This window comes from Schistocerca cancellata, chromosome 1 (assembly GCF_023864275.1).
Source record: "Schistocerca cancellata isolate TAMUIC-IGC-003103 chromosome 1, iqSchCanc2.1, whole genome shotgun sequence".
Lineage (NCBI taxonomy): Eukaryota > Metazoa > Arthropoda > Insecta > Orthoptera > Acrididae > Schistocerca > Schistocerca cancellata.
The window spans coordinates 784,377,131-784,401,424 of NC_064626.1; the positions used below are offsets into that span (position 1 = coordinate 784,377,131).

Sequence of the window (24,294 nt, forward strand, 5' to 3'; positions counted from 1 at the left end):
ATGTTGAGCTGAGTGTAACGTAATTAATTTGGTATTACTATGGGAAAATGGCAGGTAATTATTATAGAATTAGAAGACGATTTACAGAAGTCAGCCCGAGAACTATAGTTAGTTACAAGAACACATTTTTGAAGTATTTACATGTAAAACTAAAAAATAACGCTCACTGGAAAACAGTTTACGAGAGTAACAATCTGAATAGGAGACAAACACGTGGAACAGATTAATAGTTATAAAGATCTCGGTTGTAACATTCCAATGACATTGACTGCCAAAGTAAATAATTCTCTCATTTATGGTGTGCAATTAAAAGAAGCTTAGATGGCAACGTCTATCTTGAGTCAGTGGTAAAGTCGTATAGAACCATAGGAATCCCTACAATCCTTCGTCAAGCCAAATGTAGGACCTTCACAGGAAAACAGAAATAAAGAATCCAGGCAGCATAGATGAGTTTTCCACTCTCGCATTTAGTACAAACAAGAGCTGATTACATCCTAAATGAAGAAATAAGACTCAGATTACGCGTAACGAAAGGGCAGCCGATAAAATGATCACATTACCTTGAAATAATGGCCATTAGTAGGTGCCCAAATGATACATGTATAATTACAAAGCCATGTGGCAAACCAGTAGACGAAGACCAGTTCTGAGAGCCTTGAAAACAGAATAGTCTTAATAAGGCTAATCGTTGATGATGATTATCATGACGAAGATTATCATGAGCGACTTGATTATAATCATTAGTGCTCTTACTCCACAGAAGACCAGTCTAAGTAACATTTAGTCTGATTCCTTACATAATCGTAAATAGGTAAAGGACATGGTAGTAGATGTATGCTTTGTCTCTCCCGGGTTAGTCATTTGACGTATCACGAAATTTGTGAAAATGTGTATTATAGTAAAAGGATTTTAAAAAGGCAATGAACTGCTGGTGTAATGCACAGCCCCACATCTCACTTCTCAGATGGTTCAGGTGCTGTCGTTATTTAGGACGTCTATTATTCGTGATTATTAATTTTTATCGTAAATTACACAAGTCCTTAACCGTATAAGAGGTAAAGTACTAATAGATCGACACATAGCAATGTAAATTTGAGGACTCTAGAATTGAATGCATATTGTGTGTATTGTAAAATAAGTTGTGTACTTGATCCACGACAATAACGGGAACTGCAATCCACTTTCACCACACTATTCGGATTATCAGAAGCCGGCACTGGATGATACAGCAAGCAGTCAGCAGGGTTCCGCGACCCGCGGAAGTTGTCTTATGAAGACACACGAGCGTATAATTAAAACAAAAATCTCTGTATGAGTCGGATAGGCGAAGTTTGTGCTTGGCCATAAGGACATCGCTGGTTTGTGCTGTACTGCAAAGCGAGAGGGGCAAAGCGATGGTTATATTTGTGGTTATGCGCTCCATGTGAAAGGAGTGTACCAAATACTTAAGTTTCAGTTTCGTTTAAGTCAATTATTTTCTACTGCGTTTTCTGGTCACAGGTGAAATATCGGCGACTAATCAAATTGGTGTACCCATCAGAGACATTGCGTCATGCATGTATACTTACAATGCAACATAAATAAATGTTATTCTGATGAGGCGATGATTTATAGCTTCGAGAACTTCACGGAAAATCATGTTTTGCACACAGTCGTGTTGTAACTTTACTAAAAAAACAGTTTCGGTCAGAAATGGAATATCCTCAGATACAATGTGACGTAATTAATCAGATGCATGACAAATTATGTCTGATAATGTTTCCGTTTCTGACCGAAAGTGATTTATTACTAAGGTTATTTTTCATTCTTATCTCATTTTCTTTGTTTTTTTGGGAGGGAGGGGGGGGGGGGGATCGCTGAAATCAACAGTCTTCTGATTGGTCTTCGTCACAAATCTTGGCTGTCTTGTGCTAACCTCTTGAAGTCAGAGTAGCACTTGCAACCAACGTCATCAATTATTTGTTGGGCGTATTCCAGTATCTATCTTCCCTTACAGTTTTACACTCTGCACCAAGGAAATTATTCGCTGATGTCTTTACACATCTCCAATCATCCTGCCCCTTTTTATTCTCGGTGTTTTCTGAATGTTCCTTTTCTTCGCCGATTCTGCGAAGAACGTCCTCATTCCTCATGTTCTTAGTCCACCTCATTTTAAACATCAGTTTATAGCAGTCAGTGTAGCTTTCTGTGGGGTGAAACGTAGAAGGCTGACTTGTGTTGTGGTCACGAAACTAACTAAATTATTTTTAAAAGGTTGTTAGTATATCACTGTTTTTTAAAACTGACAATGAGTAGATAAGTTAGCAATAATTACATTTTTTTGAAATAGGCCTCCTAGAATTAACATATGACGCTATGTTGTTGGGATTACAGCTTGTGAAACAAATGTTTGAACATCTTCCTCGTATGGTACACCCCCTACAAATGTACTTTGTGCATGGATTTATGACAGTAAAACTGGCACACACACATCATATGCTTAAGTATATCATGAAATGCCTTCTCCGAGGTATAGGTAATGCCACAAAAGACCAGAAATTGGTTCGTTATTCACTTCGCACTAGTATACGAACTAACTGACAGCACAACAGTAACCACGTACTGGCTACCACACTACCGTAGGGTCTACACTGTATTACTATTGTTATTGGCAGTGGTCAGATACAAAGCAATGGCAGCATGAGGTCTTCCAGTCTCTGCCAGTTCAGCCGTAAGTGTCCAGCAATCAAGTGATTCACTAACAGTAGGTCTATCTATAGCGCACACATTTTAATTTGATTGATTTTAAATTGTTGCGCAGGGTGAGTCTGTGAAACAAGTGTCACTAGGAAGAGGAATCGTGCAGGGGAAGCATGTTGTGCAGCAAGCGTCTACCTCGAAGTGGATATTTAGCTTCCTTTTCTGAGAAGGAGTTGTAGATAGCACTCACAATGACCTGAGATGTGGTTCATTATTCTATAAAAAAAGGTTGTTATACATAAGCCATACTAAGTTTCTCACTGACTCATTAGTTAGTGGTTTAACAAAACAGATACAGAAACCAAATATCATTCACCTTTCGTCTTTTCAAAAATGAAAGTGTTCAAATAAAATGTTTCATTCCAAAGTATAGTTAGGTGCTAATGCTGATGATGACGGAAATGGAGAAGTGGGTACCAGCTGTTATCTGATTGCACTCAGGGGTAATGGCCTCAGAAAGGTTCGGAACCATTGGTCAATAACACTTCAAAAGCGTCGAATATCTTTTACTTGTTTTCCCACAGTCCATGATTTACTACCATGCCTTGCTGTGCTGCAAACATACATTCTCAGAAATTTATTTCTCACATTAAGGATGATATTTGATACTACCAGACATCTCTTGGCCAGGAATGTCCTCTTTGCCTAAGTTTATATGCTTTTTATGTCCTCCTTGCTTTCCGCGCCGTGTGATATTTTGCTTTAAAGGTAACAGAATTCCTTAACTTCATGGTTCCCAGTTTTGACGTTAGGTTTCTCGATAATCTCATTTCTGCTACTTCTCATTACTTTAGTCTTTTTCGGTTTGGTTTCAGCCCTTATTTCGTATTCACTACATAGTTTATTTCGTTCAGGAAGTACTGTAATGCTTCTTCATTTTCACTGAGGATAGGAACGTCTTCAGCGAACCTCATCATTGATATCCATTCACCCTGAATCTGAATCCCACTCGTGAACCTTTCTATTATTTCCGTCATTGTTTCTTCGATGTATTTATTGAACAGCAGAGGCGAAAGACAATATCTCTGTCCAACATCCTTCCTAATTCGAGGACTTCCTTCTTGGTGTTCTACTCTTATTGTTCCCTCTTGGTTGTTGAACATGTTGTATATTATCCGTAATTTTCTATAGCTTACTCCTATTTTTTTAGAATTCCGAACATCTTGCACCATTTTACATTGTCTAACACTTTTCTCCGGGTCGACTAATTGGATTAGTGTCACTTGATTTTCCTTGAGTCTTGCTTCTATCGTCAACCGTCAGAAGACATGTGTCATAAGGCTGCTCCTTATGCGAAGATGAGTAAGTGGAATTCCCATTGCACTCTTAATGTTGACGTCCTTGCTTTTAATTTCACCGAAGGTTGTCTTGACTTTTCTATACGCGGACCAGTCCTGTCCTCGACCATTTCATTTTCATTTTTCTTCGCATTTATCCTGCAGCCATCTCTCCTTGTCTTCCATTCAGATCAGGGCCGGCCAAACGCTGCACAGTGTGCAGACGTGCGGAAGTGCTGCACATGTGCGCACGCGTGCGACAGCGAGCGACAGCGACATCTGTTATTAGACATGTGTCCTAAATGAACGGCAGCGACTCCACTTCCATGTGGTGCAAGAAAGAGCGCAACATATCCAGTCTCGTTTACCTCTGGTGACCGTAACCTTAACAGAGAAGTACTGAGAAATGGCAAGTACTGTGAAAAAGCAAAGGACGGGAGATCTATGTCCTCAGTCGTTTAAAAATGACTGGGAACTGCAATTATTTTTTGTAGCCGTTGGCGAAAACTCACAGTGTTTGCTGTGCCGCCGAAAAATAGGCGGCCAGCGTAAGTTTTCAATTAAAAGACATTACATTACATATCACAAAGACGAGTGAAGTGTACGCAACAGTGAAGAACGGCAAGCAAAATTAAATGTCCTTAAGAAAATGGATGAGACACAGCAACTCGATTTTACTGTACGTCAAAGTAACTGATACTTCTTGAACTCTTAGTTTCTGGGAAACCCTTTTCCGAAGGGGAGTTTGTGAAAGGGTGTCTGACTGATGCTGCAGAACTTGTGTCTCCCACGAACGTTAGCAGGTTTCAAGAAATCAGTCTATCCAAACAAACAGTGACAAGACGTATCAGTGCTATGGCCGGCGATCTGCACAGGCAGCTAATAAATAAGGCTAAATACTTTGTTGCTTTCTCTGCTGCGCTCGATGAAGCAACAGATCTTACAGATACAGCCCAGGTTGTGATATACATACGAGGTGTCGATAACGCACTTTGTGTAACAGAGGAGCGACATCTGTGCGTAGAAACATGCACTACATGAACGCTGACGGCTGCGGAGTGCACGCTGTGATCCGGAAGTTGCACATGTGCAAGAGCGCCGCACGCGTGCAGAATTTCTGGCCGGCCCTGATTCAGATCCTATTTATTTGATTCCTCAGTGATGTATATCTCTGTATTCGTTAATTTTCCTGAAAATTTTTGCACTTCGTTCTTTCGTCGATCAATTGAAGTATATATTCTGTTACCCAAGGTTTCTTCACAGTTATCTTCCTGATACCTACATTTGTCTGCCCAACTTCTGTGACTGTCCTTTGCACAGATGTCCATTGCTCTTCAACCAAACTGTCTACTGTGGCATTCAGTATGGCAGTATCTACACCGGTGGTCGTCTAACTGAGGCCCGCGATCTTCATGCGATCCGAGTCATGTGTTCGTGCGGCCAACGGTTATCAGCCGTATTTTATCACAATATGCATCTAGCAACTAAAGTCTGACAGCAAAAACGTCAGCTAACGTTAAGAGCTTCTTAATAACGTAGTTTTCCTGCTTAGTAACAAACAAAAATTCTTATAAACAGTAATCTTTTAGTGTGTGTGTATGTGCGTATCGGGTTTACGGGCACTCAATGTTGGTGTTATTAGCGTCCTTACAAATATTTAAAGGAATGAATATGGATAAAATAGCTAAAAACGTTGTCACAGGAGAGGAGTAAACCTACAAAATGACACTCACTCATTATGTCCCACCTCACTTGCGTTGACCCTCACAATCACTCCATCTCACACGACGTAAAACAAAGGACAAATAGTGAACAGTGCTATATCTAGGATTAAAACAAAAAAATCGCAGAGGAGCTCAAGTAACAGTAAATATGACTGGCTGCCTGATTACAGGAAAACATGGGTGATGCAATCACCTAGTTAACACATTAAGAATATCTCCCTAAATCTTTTGGAAACAAGCTCGACAGATCACAAAACCTAAAATTCAAACCACATTCGTTTGAACGTCACTTGAAGTAGAGGGCAGATCTGCTGACAGATCTACCTCTGCCATATAGTCTGAAAATAAAACACAGTCTAGTAAAATGTGGTGCCAGTGATCCGTACGCCACAAGTAATACAAATTGGAGGGGTCCCCTCACCGGAAAGAGACCCCATGCGTCGTAGGACCGCGGTCTGTACGAAGACGAGTAAGGAGGACCTCATCCCGTCTTCTAGGCTGAAAGGAGGTACCCCACAGCCGCGTTGTGCATTTTCCTTTTCTTTTTTCCTCCACGAATTCCTCTTCTGTGTTAACCTCTTCTTCTCAGAGTAGCACTTGCAACATATGTCCTCAATTATCTGCTGGATGTATTCCAATCTCTGTCTTCCTCTACAGTTTTTGCCCTCTACAGCTCCCTCTAGTACCATGGAAGTCATTCTCTCATGTCTTAGCAGATGTCCTATCATCCAGTCTCTTCTCCTTTCCAGTGTTTTCCACATATTCTATTCCTCTCCGATTCTGCGTAGAACGTCATTCCTTGCCTTAACAGTCCACCTAATTTTAAACATTCGTCTGTAGCACCACATCTCAAATGCTTCGATTCTCTTCTGTTCCGGTTTTCCCACGGTCCATGTTTCACAACCATAAAATGCTGTACTCCAGACGTACAATCTCAGAAATTTCTTGCTCAATTTAAGGTCAATGTTTGATATTAGCAGACTTCTGTTGGCCAGGAATGCCTTTTTTGCCGTAGCGCCGGCCGCGGTGGTCTAGCGGTTCTGGCGCTGCAGTCCGGAACCGCGGGACTGCTACGGTCGCAGGTTCGAATCCTGCCTCAGGCATGGGTATGTGTGATGTCCTTAGGTTAGTTAGGTTTAAGTAGTTCTAAGTTCTAGGGGACTTATGACCTAAGATGTTGAGTCCCATAGTGCTCAGAGCCATTTGAACCATTTTGCCGTAGCTTGTCTGCTTTTTCTGTCCTCCTTGCTCCGTCCCTCATTGGTTATTTTACTGTCTAGGCATCAGAATTCTTTAACTTCATCTACTTCGTGACCATCAATCCTAATGTTAAGTTTATCGCTGTTCTCATTTCTACTACTTCTCATTACCTTCGTATTTCTTCGATTTACTCTCAATCCATACTGCGTACTCATTGGACTATTACTTCCGTTCAGCAGATCATGTAGTTCTTCTTCACTTTCACTCAGGATAGCAATGTCATCAGCGAATCGTATCATTGATATCCTTTCACCTTGAATTTTAATTTCACTCCTGGACCTTTTATTTCCATCATTGCTTCCTCGATGTACAGATTGAACAGTGGGTGTGAAAGGCTACATCCTTGTCTTACACCCTTCTTAATACGAGCACTTCGTTCTTGGTCGTCCACTCTTATTATTCCCTCTTGTCTGTTATACGTTTTGTATATGACCCGTCTCTCTCTATAGCTTACCCCTACTTTTTTTAGAATTTCAAACACCTTGCACCATTTTACACTGTCTAACGCTTTTTCTAGGTCGACAAATCCTATGAATGTGTCTTGATTTTCCTTTAGTCTTGCTTCCATTATTAACTGCAACGTCAGAATTTCCTCTCTCGTGCCTTTACTTTTCCTAAGCCAAACTGACAGTCATCTATCGCATTCTCAATTTTCTTTTACATTCCTTGTATATTATTCTTGTAAGCAACTTGGATGCATGAGCTGTTAAGCCGATTGTGTGGTAATTATCGCACTTGTCTGCATTTGCAGTCTTCGGAATTGTTTGGATGGTATGTTTCCGAAAGTCAGATGGAATGTCGTGTGACTCATACATTCTACACGCCAATGTGAATAGTCGTTTTGTAGCCACCTCCCCCAAAGATTTTAGAACTTCTGATGGAATGTTATCGATCCCTTCTGTCTTATTTGACCTTCAGTCCTCCAGAACTCTTTTAAATTCTGATTCTAATACTGGATCCCCTATCTCTTCTATACCGACTCCAGTTTCTTCATCTATCACATCAGACAAATCTTCTCTCTCACAGAGGCTTTCAATGTATTCTTTCCACCTACTCGCTCTCTCCTCTGCATTTAACAGGGGAATTCTCATTGCACTCTTAATGTTATCATCCTTGCTTTTAATGTCACCGAAGGTTGTTTTGACTTTCCTGTACACTGAGTCTGTCCTTCCGACAATAATTTCTTTTCTGATTTCTTCACATTTTTCCAGCAGCCATTTCGTCTTAGCTTCCCTGCACTTTCTATTTATTTTATTCCTCAGCGACTTGTATTTCTCTGTTCCTGAGTTTCACAGACCATTTTTGTACTTCCTCTTTTCGTGGATCAATTGGAGTATTTCTTCTGTTACCTAAAGTTTCTTCACAGTTACCTTCTTTGTACCTATGCATTCCTTCCCAACTTCTGTGTGTAATGTGATAACGTACTGTCTAGTGAATGCCAGGCATAGTCAAGGCGCAACGGTAGAGAAAGTGGACGCTTATGCCATCTGTGGGCCAGTATCGAAGGCAAAGCAGAAGTGCTACCGCCTGGTGGCAGCTACATTAAAGAATGCAATGTGGGAGACAGTGTCTGGCTTGTGCTGCACTCTGACAATCCCTGAGAATGGCCGGCCGCGTTGACCGTGCGGTTCTAGGCGCTTCAGTCCGGAACCGCGGGACAGCTACGGTCGCAGGTTCGAATCCTGCCTCGGGCATGAATATGTGTGATGTCCTTAGGTTAGTTATGTTTATGTAGTTCTATATTCTAGGGGACTGATGACCTAAGATGTGAAGTCCCATAGTGCTCAGAGACATTGAACCATTTTGAACCTGAGAATGGGAACTGTGTACAGGTTAGCACGTAATATTGGCAGTAGAATTAAGTTGGCGTAGCTCTGTGGCAGAACAAATGTTAAGTGGCGTAAAAGTGACTGCCGGTGTGTGCTACTGTAACATTGCTAACAGACCAGCTAGAAGTGAGCTGAAAACAGACATGGACTTCGTTTATCGTATGGCTACAAGCTAAATGGACACTAAGACTTGTAAGACGCGGTATTTCGATGGTGCGGCAAAATAGTACGGTTTTCCGCTCTGAGGTACATGGCACTGTATGGTGCCATGCTGTGTTAATTGCGACGAGTTGCTTGTGCCAACAGAAAGGTGTGAAGGGACCAGTAGCCGCATCCAACGGTGTATTGTGATCTCAATAACTGACGATGTCCGTTGGTGAGCTCACTTCGATAGCAACGAACCAGAAGTTATTTTACAAGAGTATTATTATGAACAGACGCCATTACCAGTACATTTATATTTTGTGAATCAGTTTGTCTAATAGTCAAACCAAGTTCTCTACAGTGTGTAAAGTTTGGGGGCAACAATAATTTTGTGGTTTCAATTGCATTCTCCGAGTGTAATCAATTATTTAATGGAAATAGGTCATTATTATCACATATCCAGTGATTTCTATGTGCTGCAATATCAGTGAAAAGTTATGGTGCGTGAGTATCGGCGTAGCTATATTACAAGTGAAAATAGTCGGAATTAACGCCGAAATTGCCAGCAGATGCGGCTTCATGCAACGGATGGAAGATGCCAGGTACTGTGCTACCTTAATTACTATCCAGCTCGATGTGGAGGGTTTTCAGTGCATTGCCATAGTAAAAAATTACTCGGTTCCGCCCAAGCAACGTTATTCTCAATTAGTGTTTGTAACAACTATATTGCCACCAGATCTATATTGTTCTTTAATTAAGCGTTCAAGGAAATTGCTGCCACCACAGTACACATTGTGCCTTCAGGACAATGCAAGCTCAATAATATTAAATTCAGTAATTACAATTTGTGTAGTTTACATTAACCTAGAACAAGTTCAAGTGTTTATCATGTGTGTTTATGTGTTGTGAAACGATTTCAGGCTGTGGTATTGTTTTAAATGAATAATGTCCTCCTGCTAGGCAATATCAAACATATAGAATTAAGTGCTCCCTGTTCAGTCACTTCAAAGAGATTATCAGTGCTACTAATAATCAAATACAGACGTAAAAATAAGTTTCTTACGCGCCATTATCATTATTTATTCCAAACATTCCGTGTAATAGTTGGATCACCACAGGGTGTCTATTCAAACCTATTACACGCGAGAGCCGCGTTCTGGAAGTCCGATGCTGCATGGTCTAATAATAATACAGTAAATTCGGGTAGTGGCATCGCACGTGATGACCTTTTTTAGAGATGTCCATTCCCCTTCAACTGTACTGCCTACTGAGGTACAGAGTCATGTTTCGAGAACTTCAAGCGTTTCTCGTCATTCCATAGTACTTTCATATCCCACTTCTTTGCATATTGATTCTTCCTGACTAATCTCTTAAACTTCAGCCTACTATTCATCACTACTATATTGTGATCTGAGTCTATATCTGCTCCTGGGTATGCCTTACAATCCAGTATCTGATTTCGGAATCTCTGTCTGACCATGGTGTAATCTAACTGAAATCTTTCCGTATCACCCGGCCTTTTCCGAGTATACCTCCTCCTCTTGTGATTCTTGAACAGCGTCTACATCTACATCTACATTCATACTCCGCAAGCCACCCAACGGTGTGTGGCGCAGGGCACTCTACGTGCCACTGTCATTACCTCCCTTTCGTGTTCCAGTCGCGTATGGTTCGCGGGAAGAACGACTGTATGAAAGCCTCCGTGCGCGCTCTAATCTCTCTAATTTTACATTCGTGATCTCCTCGGGAGGTATAAGTAGGGGGAAGCAATATATTCGATACCTCATCCAGAAACGCAACCTCTCGAAACCTGGCGAGCAAGCTACACCGCGATGCAGAGCGCCTCTCTTGCAGAGTCTGCCACTTGAGTTTGTTAAACATCTCCGTAACGCTATCACGGTTACCAAATAACCCTGTGACGAAACGCGCCGCTCTTCTTTGGATCTTCTCTATCTCCTCCGTCAACCCGATCTGGTACGGATCCCACACTGATGCGCAATACTCAAGTATAGGTCGAACGAGTGTTTTGTAAGCCACCTCCTTTGTTGATGGACTACATTTTCTAAGGACTCTCCCAATGAATCTCAACCTGGTACCCGCCTTACCAACAATTAATTTTATATGATCATTCCACTTCAAATCGTTCCGCACGCATACTCCCAGATATTTTACAGAAGTGACTGCTACCAGTGTTTGTTCTGCTATCATATAATCATACAATAAAGGATCCTTCTTTCTATGTATTCGCAATACATTACATTTGTCTATGTTAAGGGTCAGTTGTCACTCCCTGCACCAAGTGCCTATCCGCTGCAGATCTTTCTGCATTTCGCTACAATTTTCTAATGCTGCAACTTCTCTGTATATTACAGCATCATCCGCGAAAAGCCGCATGGAACTTCCGACACTATCTACTAGGTCATTTATATATATTGTGAAAAGCAATGGTCCCATAACACTCCCCTGTTGCACGCCAGAGGTTACTTTAACGTCTGTAGACGTCTCTCCATTGATAACAACAAGCTGTCTCCTGTTTGCTAAAAACTCTTCAATCCAGCCACACAGCTGGTCTGATATTCCGTAGGCTCTTACTTTGTTATTAGGCGACAGTGCGGAACTGTATCGAACGCCTTCCGGAAGTCAAGGAAAATAGCATCTACCTGGGAGCCTGTATCTAATATTTTCTGGGTCTCATGAACAAATAAAGCGAGTTGGGTCTCACACGATCGCTCTTTCCGGAATCCATGTTGATTCCTACATAGTAGATTCTGGGTTTCCAAAAACGACATGATACTCGAGCAAAAAACACGTTCTAAAATCCTACAACAGATCGACGTCAGAGATATAGGTCTATAGTTTTGCGCATCTGCTCGACGACCCTTCTTGAAGACTGGGACTACCTGTGCTCTTTTCCAATCATTTGGAACCTTCCGTTCCTCTAGAGACTTGCGGTACACGGCTGTTAGAAGGGGGGCAAGTTCTTTCGCGTACTCTGTGTAGAATCGAATTGGTATCCCGTCAGGTCCAGTGGACTTTCCTCTGTTGAGTGATTCCAGTTGCTTTTCTATTCCTTGGACACTTATTTCGATGTCAGCCATTTTTTCGTTTGTGCGAGGATTTAGGGAAGGAACTGCAGTGCGGTCTTCCTCTGTGAAACAGCTTTGGAAAAAGGTGTTTAGTATTACAGCTTTACGCGTGTCATCGTCTGTTTCAATGCCTTCATCATCCCGGAGTGTCTGGATATGCTGTTTCGAGCCACTTACTGATTTAACGTAAGACCAGAACTTCCTAGGATTTTCTGTCAAGTCGGTACATAGAATTTTACTTTCGAATTCACTGAACGCTTCACGCATAGCCCTCCTTACGCTAACTTTGACATCGTTTAGCTTCTGTTTGTCTGAGAGGTTTTGGCTGCGTTTAAACTTTGAGTGAAGCTCTCTTTGCTTTCGCAGTAGTTTCCTAACTTTGTTGTTGTACCACGGTGGGTTTTTCCCGTCCCTCACATTTTTACTCGGCACGTACCTGTCTAAAACGCATTTTCCGATTGCCTTGAACTTCTTCCATAAACACTCAACATTGTCAGTGTCGGAACTGAAATTTTCGTTTTGATCTGTTAGGTAGTCTGAAATCTGCCTTATATTACTCTTACTAAGCAGATAAACCTTCCTCCCTTTTTTTATATTCCTAATTACTTCCATATTCAGGGATGCTGCAACGGCTTTATGATCACTGATTCCCTGTTCTGCGCTTACAGAGTCGAAAAGTTCGGGTCTGTTTGTTATCAGTAGGTCCAAGATGTTATCTCCACGAGTCGGTTCTCTGTTTAATTGCTCGAGGTAATTTTCGGATAGTGCACTCAGTATAATGTCACTCGATGCTCTGTCCCTACCACCCGTCCTAAACATCTGAGTGTCCCAGTCTACATCTGGTAAATTGAAATCTCCACCTAAGATTATAACATGCTGAGAAAATTTATGTGAAATGTATTCCAAATTTTCTCTCAGTTGTTCTGCCACTAATGCTGCTGAGTCGGGAGGTCGGTAAAAGGAGCCAATTATTAACCTAGCTCGGTTGTTGAGTGCAACCTCCATCCATAATAATTCACAGGAACTATCCACTTCTACTTCACTACAGGATAAACTACTACTAACAGCGACGAACACTCCACCACCGGTTGCATGCAATCTATCCTTTCTAAACACCGTCTGTACCTTTGTAAAAATTTCGGCAGAATTTATCTCTGGCTTCAGCCAGCTTTCTGTACCTATAACGATTTCAGCTTCGGTGCTTTCTATCAGCGCTTGAAGTTCCGGTACTTTACCAACGCAGCTTCGACAGTTTACAATTACGATACCGATTGCTGCTTGGTCCCCGCATGTCCTGACTTTTCCCCGCTCCCGTTGAGGCTGTTGCCCCTTCTGTACTTGCCCAAGGCCATCTAAGCTAAAAAACCGCCCAGCCCACTCCACACAACCCCTGCTACCCGTGTAGCCGCTTGTTGCGTGTAGTGGACTCCTGACCTATCCAGCGGAACCCGAAACCCCACCACCCTATGGCGCAAGTCGAGGAATCTGCAGCCCACACGATCGCAGAACCGTCTCAGCCTCTGATTCAGACCCTCCACTCGGCTCTGTACCAAAGGTCCGCAGTCAGTCCTGTCGACAATGCTGCAGATGGTGAGCTCTGCTTTCATCCCGCTAGCGAGACTGGCAGTCTTCACCAAATCAGATAGCCGCTCGAAGCCAGAGAGGATTTCCTCCGATCCATAGCGACACACATCATTGGTGCCGACATGAGCGACCACCTGCAGATGGGTGCACCCTGTACCCTTCATGGCATCCGGAAGGACCCTTTCCACATCTGGAATGACTCCCCCCGGTATGCACACGGAGTGCACATTGGTTTTCTTCCCCTCTCTTGCTGCCATATCCCTAAGGGGCCCCATTACGCGCCTGACGTTGGAGCTCCCAACTACCAGTAAGCCCACCCTCTGCGACCGCCCGGATCTTGCAGACTGAGGGGCAACCTCTGGAATAGGACAAGCAGCCATGTCAGGCCGAAGATCAGTATCAGCCTGAGACAGAGCCTGAAACCTGTTCGTCAGACAAACTGGAGAGGCCTTCCGTTCAGCCCTCCGGAATGTCTTTCGCCCCCTGCCACACCTTGAGACGACCTCCCACTCTACCACAGGTGAGGGATCAGCCTCAATGCGGGCAGTATCCTGGGCAACCACAGTCGTAGTCCGATCGGGGGATGCGTGGGACGAGCTGGCCGTCTCCGACAAACCCCCATCCGGACCCCCACAGTGATGCCCATTGGCAACAGCCTCAAGCTGTGTGACCGAAGCCAACACTGCCTGAAGCTGGGAGCGAAGGGATGCCAACTCAGCCTGCATCCGAACACAGCAGTTGCAGTCCCTATCCATGCTAAAAACTGTTATGCAAAGAACGTCTGAACTAATCTACAGAGAGCGCAAACAAATCGACACAAAATTTAAATGGTTATTAAAATACAAGATTGCCTAGTAAATGCAGTAATGCTGCTACTTGCGCACTTCTGACACACTGCTCGGCGGCGGAAGGAGACTACGCGATTTTACACTATTCGGGTACTAAAACGCGATGCTACAACTCTCAAATACTATAATATGCCCGAAATTTATGAATTAAACAATGCAAGTACCAAAAACACGCAAAGAAATTAATTAAACTATGTAACAAATGAGTGAGCTAGGAGTATACGACTTGCTGCTGCAGCTGCTTATCCAACGGCGGCAGGGAGCATATTCGCTATTGCTAACTAAAACTTGTTACGGAACTAAATTAGTCTTTCACATCTCTCATTCCTTGTCCCAAGCCCATATTCTCCTGTAATATTTTCTTCTACTCCTTCCCCTACGCCGGCCGGTGTGGCCGAGCGGTTCTAGGCGCTTCAGTCTGGAACCGCGCTACCGCTACGGTCGCAGGTTCGAATCCTGCCTCGGGCATGGAGTGTGTGATGTCCTTAGGTTAGTTAGGTTTAAGGAGTTATAAGTTCTAGGGGACTGATGACCTCAGATGTTAAGTCCCATAGTGTTCAGAGGCATTTGAACCATTTTTTTAACCTTCCCCTACTACTGCATTCCGGACCCCATGACTACTAGATTTTCCTAGACGCAGCTTGTTGTCTGTCACTTCCAGTCATTCGTCTTCCCATCGATGCATGACTCTGAACCTCAACAACGAGCCGATAGCATGCACTGAACTGAGTATGTCGGCACGCCTCCTTGGCTGCTACGTCCGCCTTTTCGTTATCCACAACACCCATTTGCCCTGATCCCCAACAGAGTAATATTTTAAATGTAGCCGCGCGGTGTGAGGCGCCTTGCCACGGTTCGCGCGGCTCCCCCCGTCCGAGGTTCGAGTCCTCCCTCGAGTATGAGTGTGTGTGGTGTCCTTAGCGTAAGTTAGTTTAAGTTAAATTAAGTAGTGTGTAAACCTAAGGACCGATGACCTCAGCAGTTTGGTTCCATAGGAACATACCATAAATTTCCAATTTTTTAAAATGTACTTTACTTGACGTTCATAAATTCAGACTTAAGCTTATCGCGTACATGAGGTATAAAAGGGCTGTGAATTGAGGCATTGTAAGTAGGCTGTTTATGTTTTCTTATTGGCAACGTTACGTAGCGCTCTGTATGAAAATCACTGGCTGTGCTGTGTGCAGTCTGTGGCTAGCTTGCATTGTTGTCTGCCATTGTAGTGTTGGGCAGCTGGATGTGAACAGCGCGTAGCGTTGCGCAGTTGGAGGTGAGCCGCCAGCAGTGGTGGATGTGGGGAGAGAAATGGCGGAGTTTTGAAATTTGTAAGACTGGATGTCATGAACTGCTATGTATATTATGATTTTTCAACACTATTAAGGTAAATACATCGTTTGTTCTCTATCAAAATTTTTCATTTGCTAACTATGCCTATCAGTAGTTAGTGCCTTCAGTAGTTTGAATCTTTTATTTAGCTGGCAGTAGTGGCGCTCGCTGTATTGCAGTAGTTCGAGTAACGAAGATTTTTGGTGAGGTAAATGATTTGTGAAAGGTATAGGTTAATGTTAGTCAGGGCCATTCTTTTGTAGGGATTTTCGAAAGTCAGATTGCGTTGCGCAAAAAATATTGTGTGTCACTTTAGTGAATGTTTGAGTACGTTCAGTTTTGATCAGCTGTTTGAAAAGGAAATAATGTAAGAGGTTTATCAGCACAGTAATTCAGAAATTTTTCCAAGGGGACGTTACAGCATCTGTCATTTTTACTCAGGTGATTCATGTGAAAAGGTTTCCTACGTGATTCTAGCCGCACGACGGGAAGTAACAGACTCGGGACGCGGAATGGTAGTTGGAGCTAGACGCGTAGAACATTCCATTTCGGAAATCCTTGAGGAATTCGACATTCCGCTATCCACAGTGTCATGAGTGTGCCGAGAACATTTAATTTCAGGCATTACCTCTCACCAAGGACAACGCAGCGGCCGACGATCTACACTTTACGACCAAGAGCAGCGGCGTTTGCGTGTATTTGTCAGTGCTAACAGACAGGCAACACTGAGTGAAATGACCGCAGAAATCAACGTGGAGCGTACAACGAACGTATCCGTTAGAACAATGTGGCGAAATTTGGCGTTAATTGACTATGGAAACATAGGATCGACGCGAGTGCCTTTGCTAACAGCACGTCATACCCTGCAGCGCCTCTCCTGGGAGCATGACCTTATCGGTTGCATCCTAGACGACTGGGAAACCGTTGCTTGATCAGATGAGTCCCGATTCTTAAGAGCTGATGGTAGGGTTCGAGAGTGGCACAGACACCGCGAAACCATGGACTCAAGTTGCCAACAAGGCACTATGCGAGCTGGTGGTGGCTCCGTAATAGTGTGGGCTGTGTTCACATGGAAAGGACTGGATCCTCAGGATGTTCTGCTACTGGGAGACCATTTGCAGCCATTTATGGATTTCATGTTCCCATATAAGGATAGGAATTTTTTCGGATGACAATGCGCGTCACTGGGCCGCAGTTGTTCTCGACAAACGTACTGGAGACTAGGAGGGAATAATTTGGCTACCTAAATAGCCCGACATGAATCCCATCGAATACTTGTGGGACATAATCGAGAGGTCGGTTTCCGCACAAAATCCTGCACCGGCGACTCTTTTGCAAATACGGACGGCTCTAGAGGGAGCATGGATCAGTATTTCTACAGCGGATTTCGAACGACTTGTTGAGTCGATTTCATGGCGAGTTGCTGCACTACGCCCGTCAAAAGGCCACGATATTAGGAGGTATCCTACGACTTTTGTCACCTCAGTGAACAACGCAATGAGTAGCAGAAGATGATGACAATTTAAACATTTGTATTATGTATTTAAATGTAAGTACTATTATTGTTATCAATCACTTTATCGTTCACTCACACAGATAACACAACGACAATTCGTCAAGCAATTACAGTGTTACGGCTTTGCGGTCGCTGAGGTTGGCAGCAACGTGAAACAGAGGACAGTAGACACACAGTCTTGCCAATGGTGCCGAGTTTTTGACGATCAGATCTTGTGGGACTGGCTCCAACTTATCGCGCACTTACTGCAGCTAGTCTATTGACGGCTCATAAAATACTAATATATGGCCAGGGGCGCCGCCTCTTGAGCAATAAAGTTCGACGACCACTAATCTACAGCCTTAGACAAACCCGCCCGGCGGACTTGGGTCGAGGTCCGATGAGCCGGCCAGTCTGTGAATGGTTTTTAGGCGGTTTTCCATCTGCCTCGGCGAATGCGAGCTGGTTCCCCTTATTCCGCCTCACCTACCATATGTCGGCGATTGCAACGCAAACAAGTTCTCCACTTACGGGTACACCACCATTACTCTACCACGCAAACATAGGGGTTACAACACTCGTCTGGTGTGAGACATTCCCTGAGGGGGGGGGGGGGGGCTGGAGGGGAGGGGGTCCACCGGGGGTAGATGCGCACAATAATCCTGAAAGAGTGGTTCTGTGTGGGGCGGCGGAGGGGTGAAGTGGACTGCGGTAGTTGTCGTCGGGTTCTGGACCAATGCGGCTGCGGCGGGGACGGAGCCTCTCCGTCGTTTCTAGGACCCCAGTTAACATACAATACAATACAGCCTTAAAGAACTTCAAATGCATCTCATTCCTCCTCTGTGCTTCAGTATCCCACTTCTTTACATGTTGACACTTTTGGACGATTCTCTTAAAACTCACCTTACACTTCATTGTTACTACATTAGGATGTGAATTTGTATCTGCTCTTCTATATGCCTTACAATCCAGTATCTCCTTTCGTATTCGCTGTTTGACCGTAATGTAATCCACGTGGAAACTTCAGGTATCTCCAGGCTCTCCTGCTCTAGTGGTTTTTGAACAGTATATTTTCTATTACTGGTTAAAAGTAATTGCAGAACTCAATTAATCTTTTCCCTCTCTCATTCCTACTAGCATGTCCATACTCTCTCGCAACTCTTTCTTCTATTTCTTTCCTATTTGCATTTTGCAGTCCCCTATGATTATTAGATTATCATCTTCTTTCGGTGAAAGAAGCGGTAATATTTAATAATCATGAGGGACTGGAGCACGGCAGGAGGGAAAGGAACATTAACATAGTGGACAAGGCGCCCAGCGAAACGTATAGGATTATCACAGGTTGTTTACGACCATCACCACTTGTAAAACTGTACCAACTCGCTGGCATAGGCGCCACCAGACATTTGTCGTAAAGTAGCTGCGAACGCAAAGACAAAACCATGAGTCTGCTTAGAAAAAACGTCAGTTACGTGGGCATGATCTAGCAGCCCCAAAGATGACGTCTAGAAAAGGTTTCCCCAAGACCACTTCAGTCTTAAGAACAACAGCAGCTACAACAAGCAACCAACTGTGGATGTTACATGAATGCGTTGTGTCTGTTCTTTCGGATATGTCCGAAAAAACAGACACAGCTGCGAAACATTATTGTAAATTGAAAGGGGACCACTGCTGTCACCTGCATCGGAACATTAAGCTGAATCAGCGGCGACGATCGAAAATGTGTATCGACCCTGGATTCGAACCCGCGATCTCCTGCCTGCTTTTTTTACTTGTTCTAATTTTTGTTCGTTAATGGTTGCTGTATTTGTTCGGACGGACGTTCCAGACGCTTGCTCAACTTCATCGCTGATCCATTAACTCAGCTTTTTTTTATTACAGAGGACAGCTAACCCTCTGACCGAACACGCTGAGCTACCATGCCGGCACTTACTGGGCAGATGCAGTAACCACTGTACCATCCGAACACAGCGTTGTCGCCACTGCGCGGACTATCTCGGAGCGCCTCACGGCCGATCCACACTCCCATCGAGCGCAACCTATCCGCAGTCCCTGTCCGTTATACCCCTGTTCACTACTAAGACTTTCTTTCAGTTGTTTGTAATGGTATTTACCTGGTATTGTATTTGTTTCTGACTCGCATAAATAAGGTAATCTTTCACACGCTGAATTTCCCGCTCAGATTCCACATATACTTTCTACATCTTTTCATTTCCTGCTTGTGACGTCAACATGTGTAGCTGAGTTATTTTTATTGGTGTTGGTTTTCTGTCGATTCTGATGAGAGCTACTTTATCACTGAACTGTTCACTGTAACTCACTCTTTGCCCTGCTATCCTATCCATAACGAACCCTACTCCCATCATACAGCTTTCTGCTGCTGCAGCCTACATTCGTCTGACAAGAAATCCTTATTTTCTTTCCATGTTACTTCACTGACACCAATACTGTATCTAGACAAAGTCTTTTCAGATTTCCTAGTTTCCCTACCCCGTTCAGACTTCTGAGATTCAACGTTCCGGCTCTTAGTATGTTACTTTTTCATTGGTTATTCAATCTGTTTCTCACGGTTATCGGTCTCGGTCTCTCTTGGCAGTTCCTTCTCGTAGGACTTTATGACTGCGGTCAAAGGCGTTACGCCTAGGTCTATGTTTAACTTAAAAACTTGTAGTGGTCTTAAGGCTCCTCTAGGAACATTTTAATTCGAAAAGACGTCGTTGTGTCAGGCATATAGTTTATTTGTTATGGCGAATGGTCAAGTTTTTATGCGAAAATGAAAGAAAATAGTCCACTTGTAATTAAATCTGCATTCCACTTCTTTGATGTGATGGTCTCTGGTTGTTGGGGAAATCTCACTAACTACTGTGGACACTTCGACTGAAAGCGGTAAATTATGTGCTATGAAAACAGTAACTGCAAATTATAAGTAGCAATACCGACAGAAATTATGAGTAATTTAGTTTGTAGCATTTAGTAGACGAATATACTACTAGAAATGGAGAGCTTACTTGTATTTCGCAGACTTATATCTCTGTGCCTACTATGTTAGATAAATAAATTAAAATGGCAAGAACAGTATGAATGTAAAACACGCCGTCGTCGATTTTGAGGTTGTAGCATGTATACTTGCTTCTGACATCTGTTGATCTTACGGTGAATCAGCTGTATCCTTGCTGAATCCCTACATTGTATATATATGAACACATGTAAAAAGCTGTCTCACGTGTTTGTTTGATATTCATTTCCATATTTGCCCAAAGCACAAATTTCATTGCTGCAGGAATGCTCAATGGCCACACTGATGGCCATTTCTTCATAAAAACTGGAAGTCCTTGAAGAAATGCCCCACCATAACCTCACTTTTTCCATGGCTTGAGCGTCCCGATCTGTAAAATGGATGTTGAGAATGTAAGAACCTTTAGAAGTGCTACCGACCTAACTACAAACCAAAAGTTGAGGTTCTTGGCGACCTCTTTCATTTCAGAAATTTTACAGTGAAAAGGTTTTTAGGAGGTTGGCGTAAACTGTCGTTTAAAGTGATGTATTCGTAATTGGGGTCCTGGGAGGCTACCATATTCTGCAAGTCACGTCGAGGTAGGTCACAATTTGTCATTTCCCCACCGTGGGCTATTTACCTATGTTAAAACATTGGTTCGGTTTGTTGTTACTCGGAATGATTACAACATTCAAATCGCATTTACGGTCAATATTCTCACTAAATATCTCTTATTTTTATGTAATTAAAGCTTAAAAATAATTAAATATCGAGATTTGGTCACGTGATCGAAAACGCTCTGTTATTGGCTGAAGTTCTGGTAACGTTACAGACTAAGAGTAAGACGAAGCGATACGTGTCTTACAGGAGTGTTAGCCAAATATACTAGGTTTTTACGTACTTTGTATTCAAATAGTTTAGCTATATATTGATGGAAAACGCATTTACAACTTTTAAATAATAAAAGAAAGCAATTTTGTAGACGCTGATAATGGAAACCTTACGAAAATTGATGGGTGTATGCTCTGCTTATTTAGAGCGGCGATATGTGCAAGGACGGACAATCTTTTGCCTGCTCCCTGCAACCTCATGACACCCGCTCAAAACTAAAGACTAGTTGAAGTTTTGCAAATAGGTCTATATCTTATATCTAGACTGTCTACTATCAGTCTTGAAATACTACCCAAGATACTGAGCAGAGCTATCGCCAGATGCTCGTGCTCTGTGGAGCAACTGATAGCTCATGTTTCCACGGGTAAGAACACTGATTGTAATTCTGGAAAGGTCATAAATTTTTAAAGGTTTTACGCGAAATATGAAAATAGCGTTAGCAAGAACTCATTGTAGCTGTTGTTTCGATGGTGGGATGTACAGCTTCACATCAATCTTAGTCTGAGAAATTGACAACTGAGGATAAATATATCTGCTTTGCTTACAAACAGTTACCTTTTTTGGAAAGCATTATTAGTAGTGAAGATAATCACTATACTCTCACAGTACAACGCGGTGTAAGGCGATGAGGTTTTCTATGCGGAGAGATATAAGGCACGAACAACATGCACGTACGCAAACCTAAGGGCTGTGCTGTTTGTGAGTGTAAGCTAACGTCAGTGTCTGAAGCAGAATTAACTTCATTTTATACAAGATGATGAAACTTAAAAGTTTAAAGAATAAGGATCCTAGCTGAACAATACGAAGATAAAAAACATTGTTTTTAATAAAGTAAAATGTATGTGGTCACATTAACTAGAAAATATCTTTTTGAACGTGACGTGTGTGAACAGCTATTGCAAATAGAAGCGAATGTGAATAGCCAAGGAAAACACAATAATACTCTATTTCTAATCGGTGTGGTGAAGTTTTGTAAGTGTGATTTGGTTTTCATATGAAAGGACTGTCGATTTGTTTTATAAGTAAGTTAAAATATTATTACAAGCTAGATTGGAACCAGCGCCCTATGTATTTTAATATTCGAGCGTTCACCACTCTACTACTGAGCTAACAATGTCGTGCAAGGAAGCGGATATAACGATACCTTTTACTAAGAGTTTAATTTCGTCGACTGATGCTGTCTTTCTTTGTAACGACGGGAAAGCGTATCTCGGAGGTAAGTTATAGTAACTTCAGAGTGCAAGACATTTTTAATTAAGTAAGAGAACTTGGGCATCGACAAGGTGGCATTTTGCCGGTACTGTGCAACCAATTTTTACGCAACTTCCCATTCTCTAAAACACTCGAAAGCAGTTTTCAAGAATATTTATGGATTTACTTGTACAATGTGGTAATATACGCCTTTTGTAATCCGTTTTCTGAAGCGTTAATTCCAAAAAAAAAGACATCGCTGTGAATTAACTTTATTACAGTAGGAGCAGTGAGCTAGCCAGTGACGTCACAGGCATCACATGACTCCAATGGAGCGTTTTAGCGGGTTTTCAAATAATTTGAATTTCATTTACGTTTTTATAAAAGAATACTGAAATTCAAGGAGGAAAAAAGCATGTTATGAATATTGAAAGACATAATTTACCATTTAAGACAATTTCCAGAAAACATTTAAACAGCCTATTTATTTTGCAAAACCTAGTGGAATGTAAATATCGGCATCGAAACACAACGTAACAAAACTACTTGGTCGAACTTGAAGCACATAGACTTAACCAAACTACCTGAAGTGAACAGAAAGCTTTATCTGAGTCTCGAGCCAGAGAACGTGTTTAATTTGAAATGATAACAAGGACTGCCGTGAAGCGTTGAGATAGGTCTTCATGATATGAGTAGTACATTTAGTATCTGTTATTAATGTTTTGATTCTAGTTTCATATTAGTTACAAACTTTACAACTCTGAAAAAAAACACGTCTCCAGAGTAAATCTGGAAATTTTGTGAATTAACATTAATAATAATAATTTCAGACATTAATTGAAATATCATAACACAAAGCGGGAATATAATTTTTTATGGAACACATAGGATGTTGGGACTTGGTTAAAAATCGAGTCAATCCTATGATACTGGTGGTTTGCCTACAAATTTGATTTTCATAAACATTTATTTTTTGTAAAAACTTCGTGTCTATGCTTTGGGTCCTTAAGATTTTTAGTGCTTCAGTTGTTTTGAATATTGTAAGGGAATACATCCAGAATATATAAGATAAATTTATGAATTCCGTTTCAAGACCTGCAGCACCAAATCGGCAGAAACGTCTGTCATTGTGTATAATACTGTAGCTAATTTCCACTACAAGGTTAACTTGGTAGTAACGCTGCGAGTCCTTGCCTTCCAGGTTTGGTGACGATCATCTCGGTGCCCACCTCCGAGAACTGCCGCCAGGTGTCTTGGTCCAGCAGGCGCACCTCGACGCCCGCCAGCTCCTGCTTGCACCACCATGAGTCATCTCTGCTCTCCCCATCTGCAAGAAGCAGTTTAAAAGCGTTGGAGTAGGGCAGCGCAAAACTTGCTGTGAATTAGAATTTCTTCTGGCTGATAAAAAAAACTACCAATAACTAATGGTATACTGCGAATAATCACTCAGACTTGACCGTATACTAACACTATGTTCGGGAAGAGTCTGCGCTGCCATGTATCTTACAACTATATGATAGTGTATCTAAATCATTGGAGCGGGTTGAGTATAATAAATAAATTATTGCAATAAATGAAATGCACTATATTGTTTATGTTCTACAGGATTAATTTACTTTGTTAACCGGTTTTCGGCTTACAAGGCCATCATCAGACTTAAACTGACTATTGTCGCCGAAGAAGTTACAATGTTTGTAAACAACAGTAAAAAGATGTTACAAATCTAGACTGAGGCACAGACACACAGTAAATGACGTCTTTGATAGTGTGGTGGTAATACAATTTAAAGGTAAAATGTTGAACAATAGATAAATATGATGGGAGAATCATTAACACTATGCTCAAAAACCGAGTCCGGATCTCGTGGTCGTGCGGTAGCGTTCTCGCTTCCCACGCCCGGGTTCC

The 24,294-nt window shown here is 42.3% G+C and overlaps 1 protein-coding gene across 1 annotated transcript in view; it reads right to left on the minus strand.

Moving 5' to 3' along the window:
* Positions 1 to 24,294, minus strand: part of LOC126102917 (T-box transcription factor mls-1-like) — a 151,987-nt gene that overhangs the window by 71,151 nt on the left and 56,542 nt on the right. Inside the window, exon 2 of the mRNA XM_049912328.1 lies at positions 23,584 to 23,764. Within this exon, the coding sequence (XP_049768285.1) occupies positions 23,584 to 23,764 (181 nt within the window). The remainder of the gene's footprint in view (positions 1 to 23,583; positions 23,765 to 24,294) is intronic.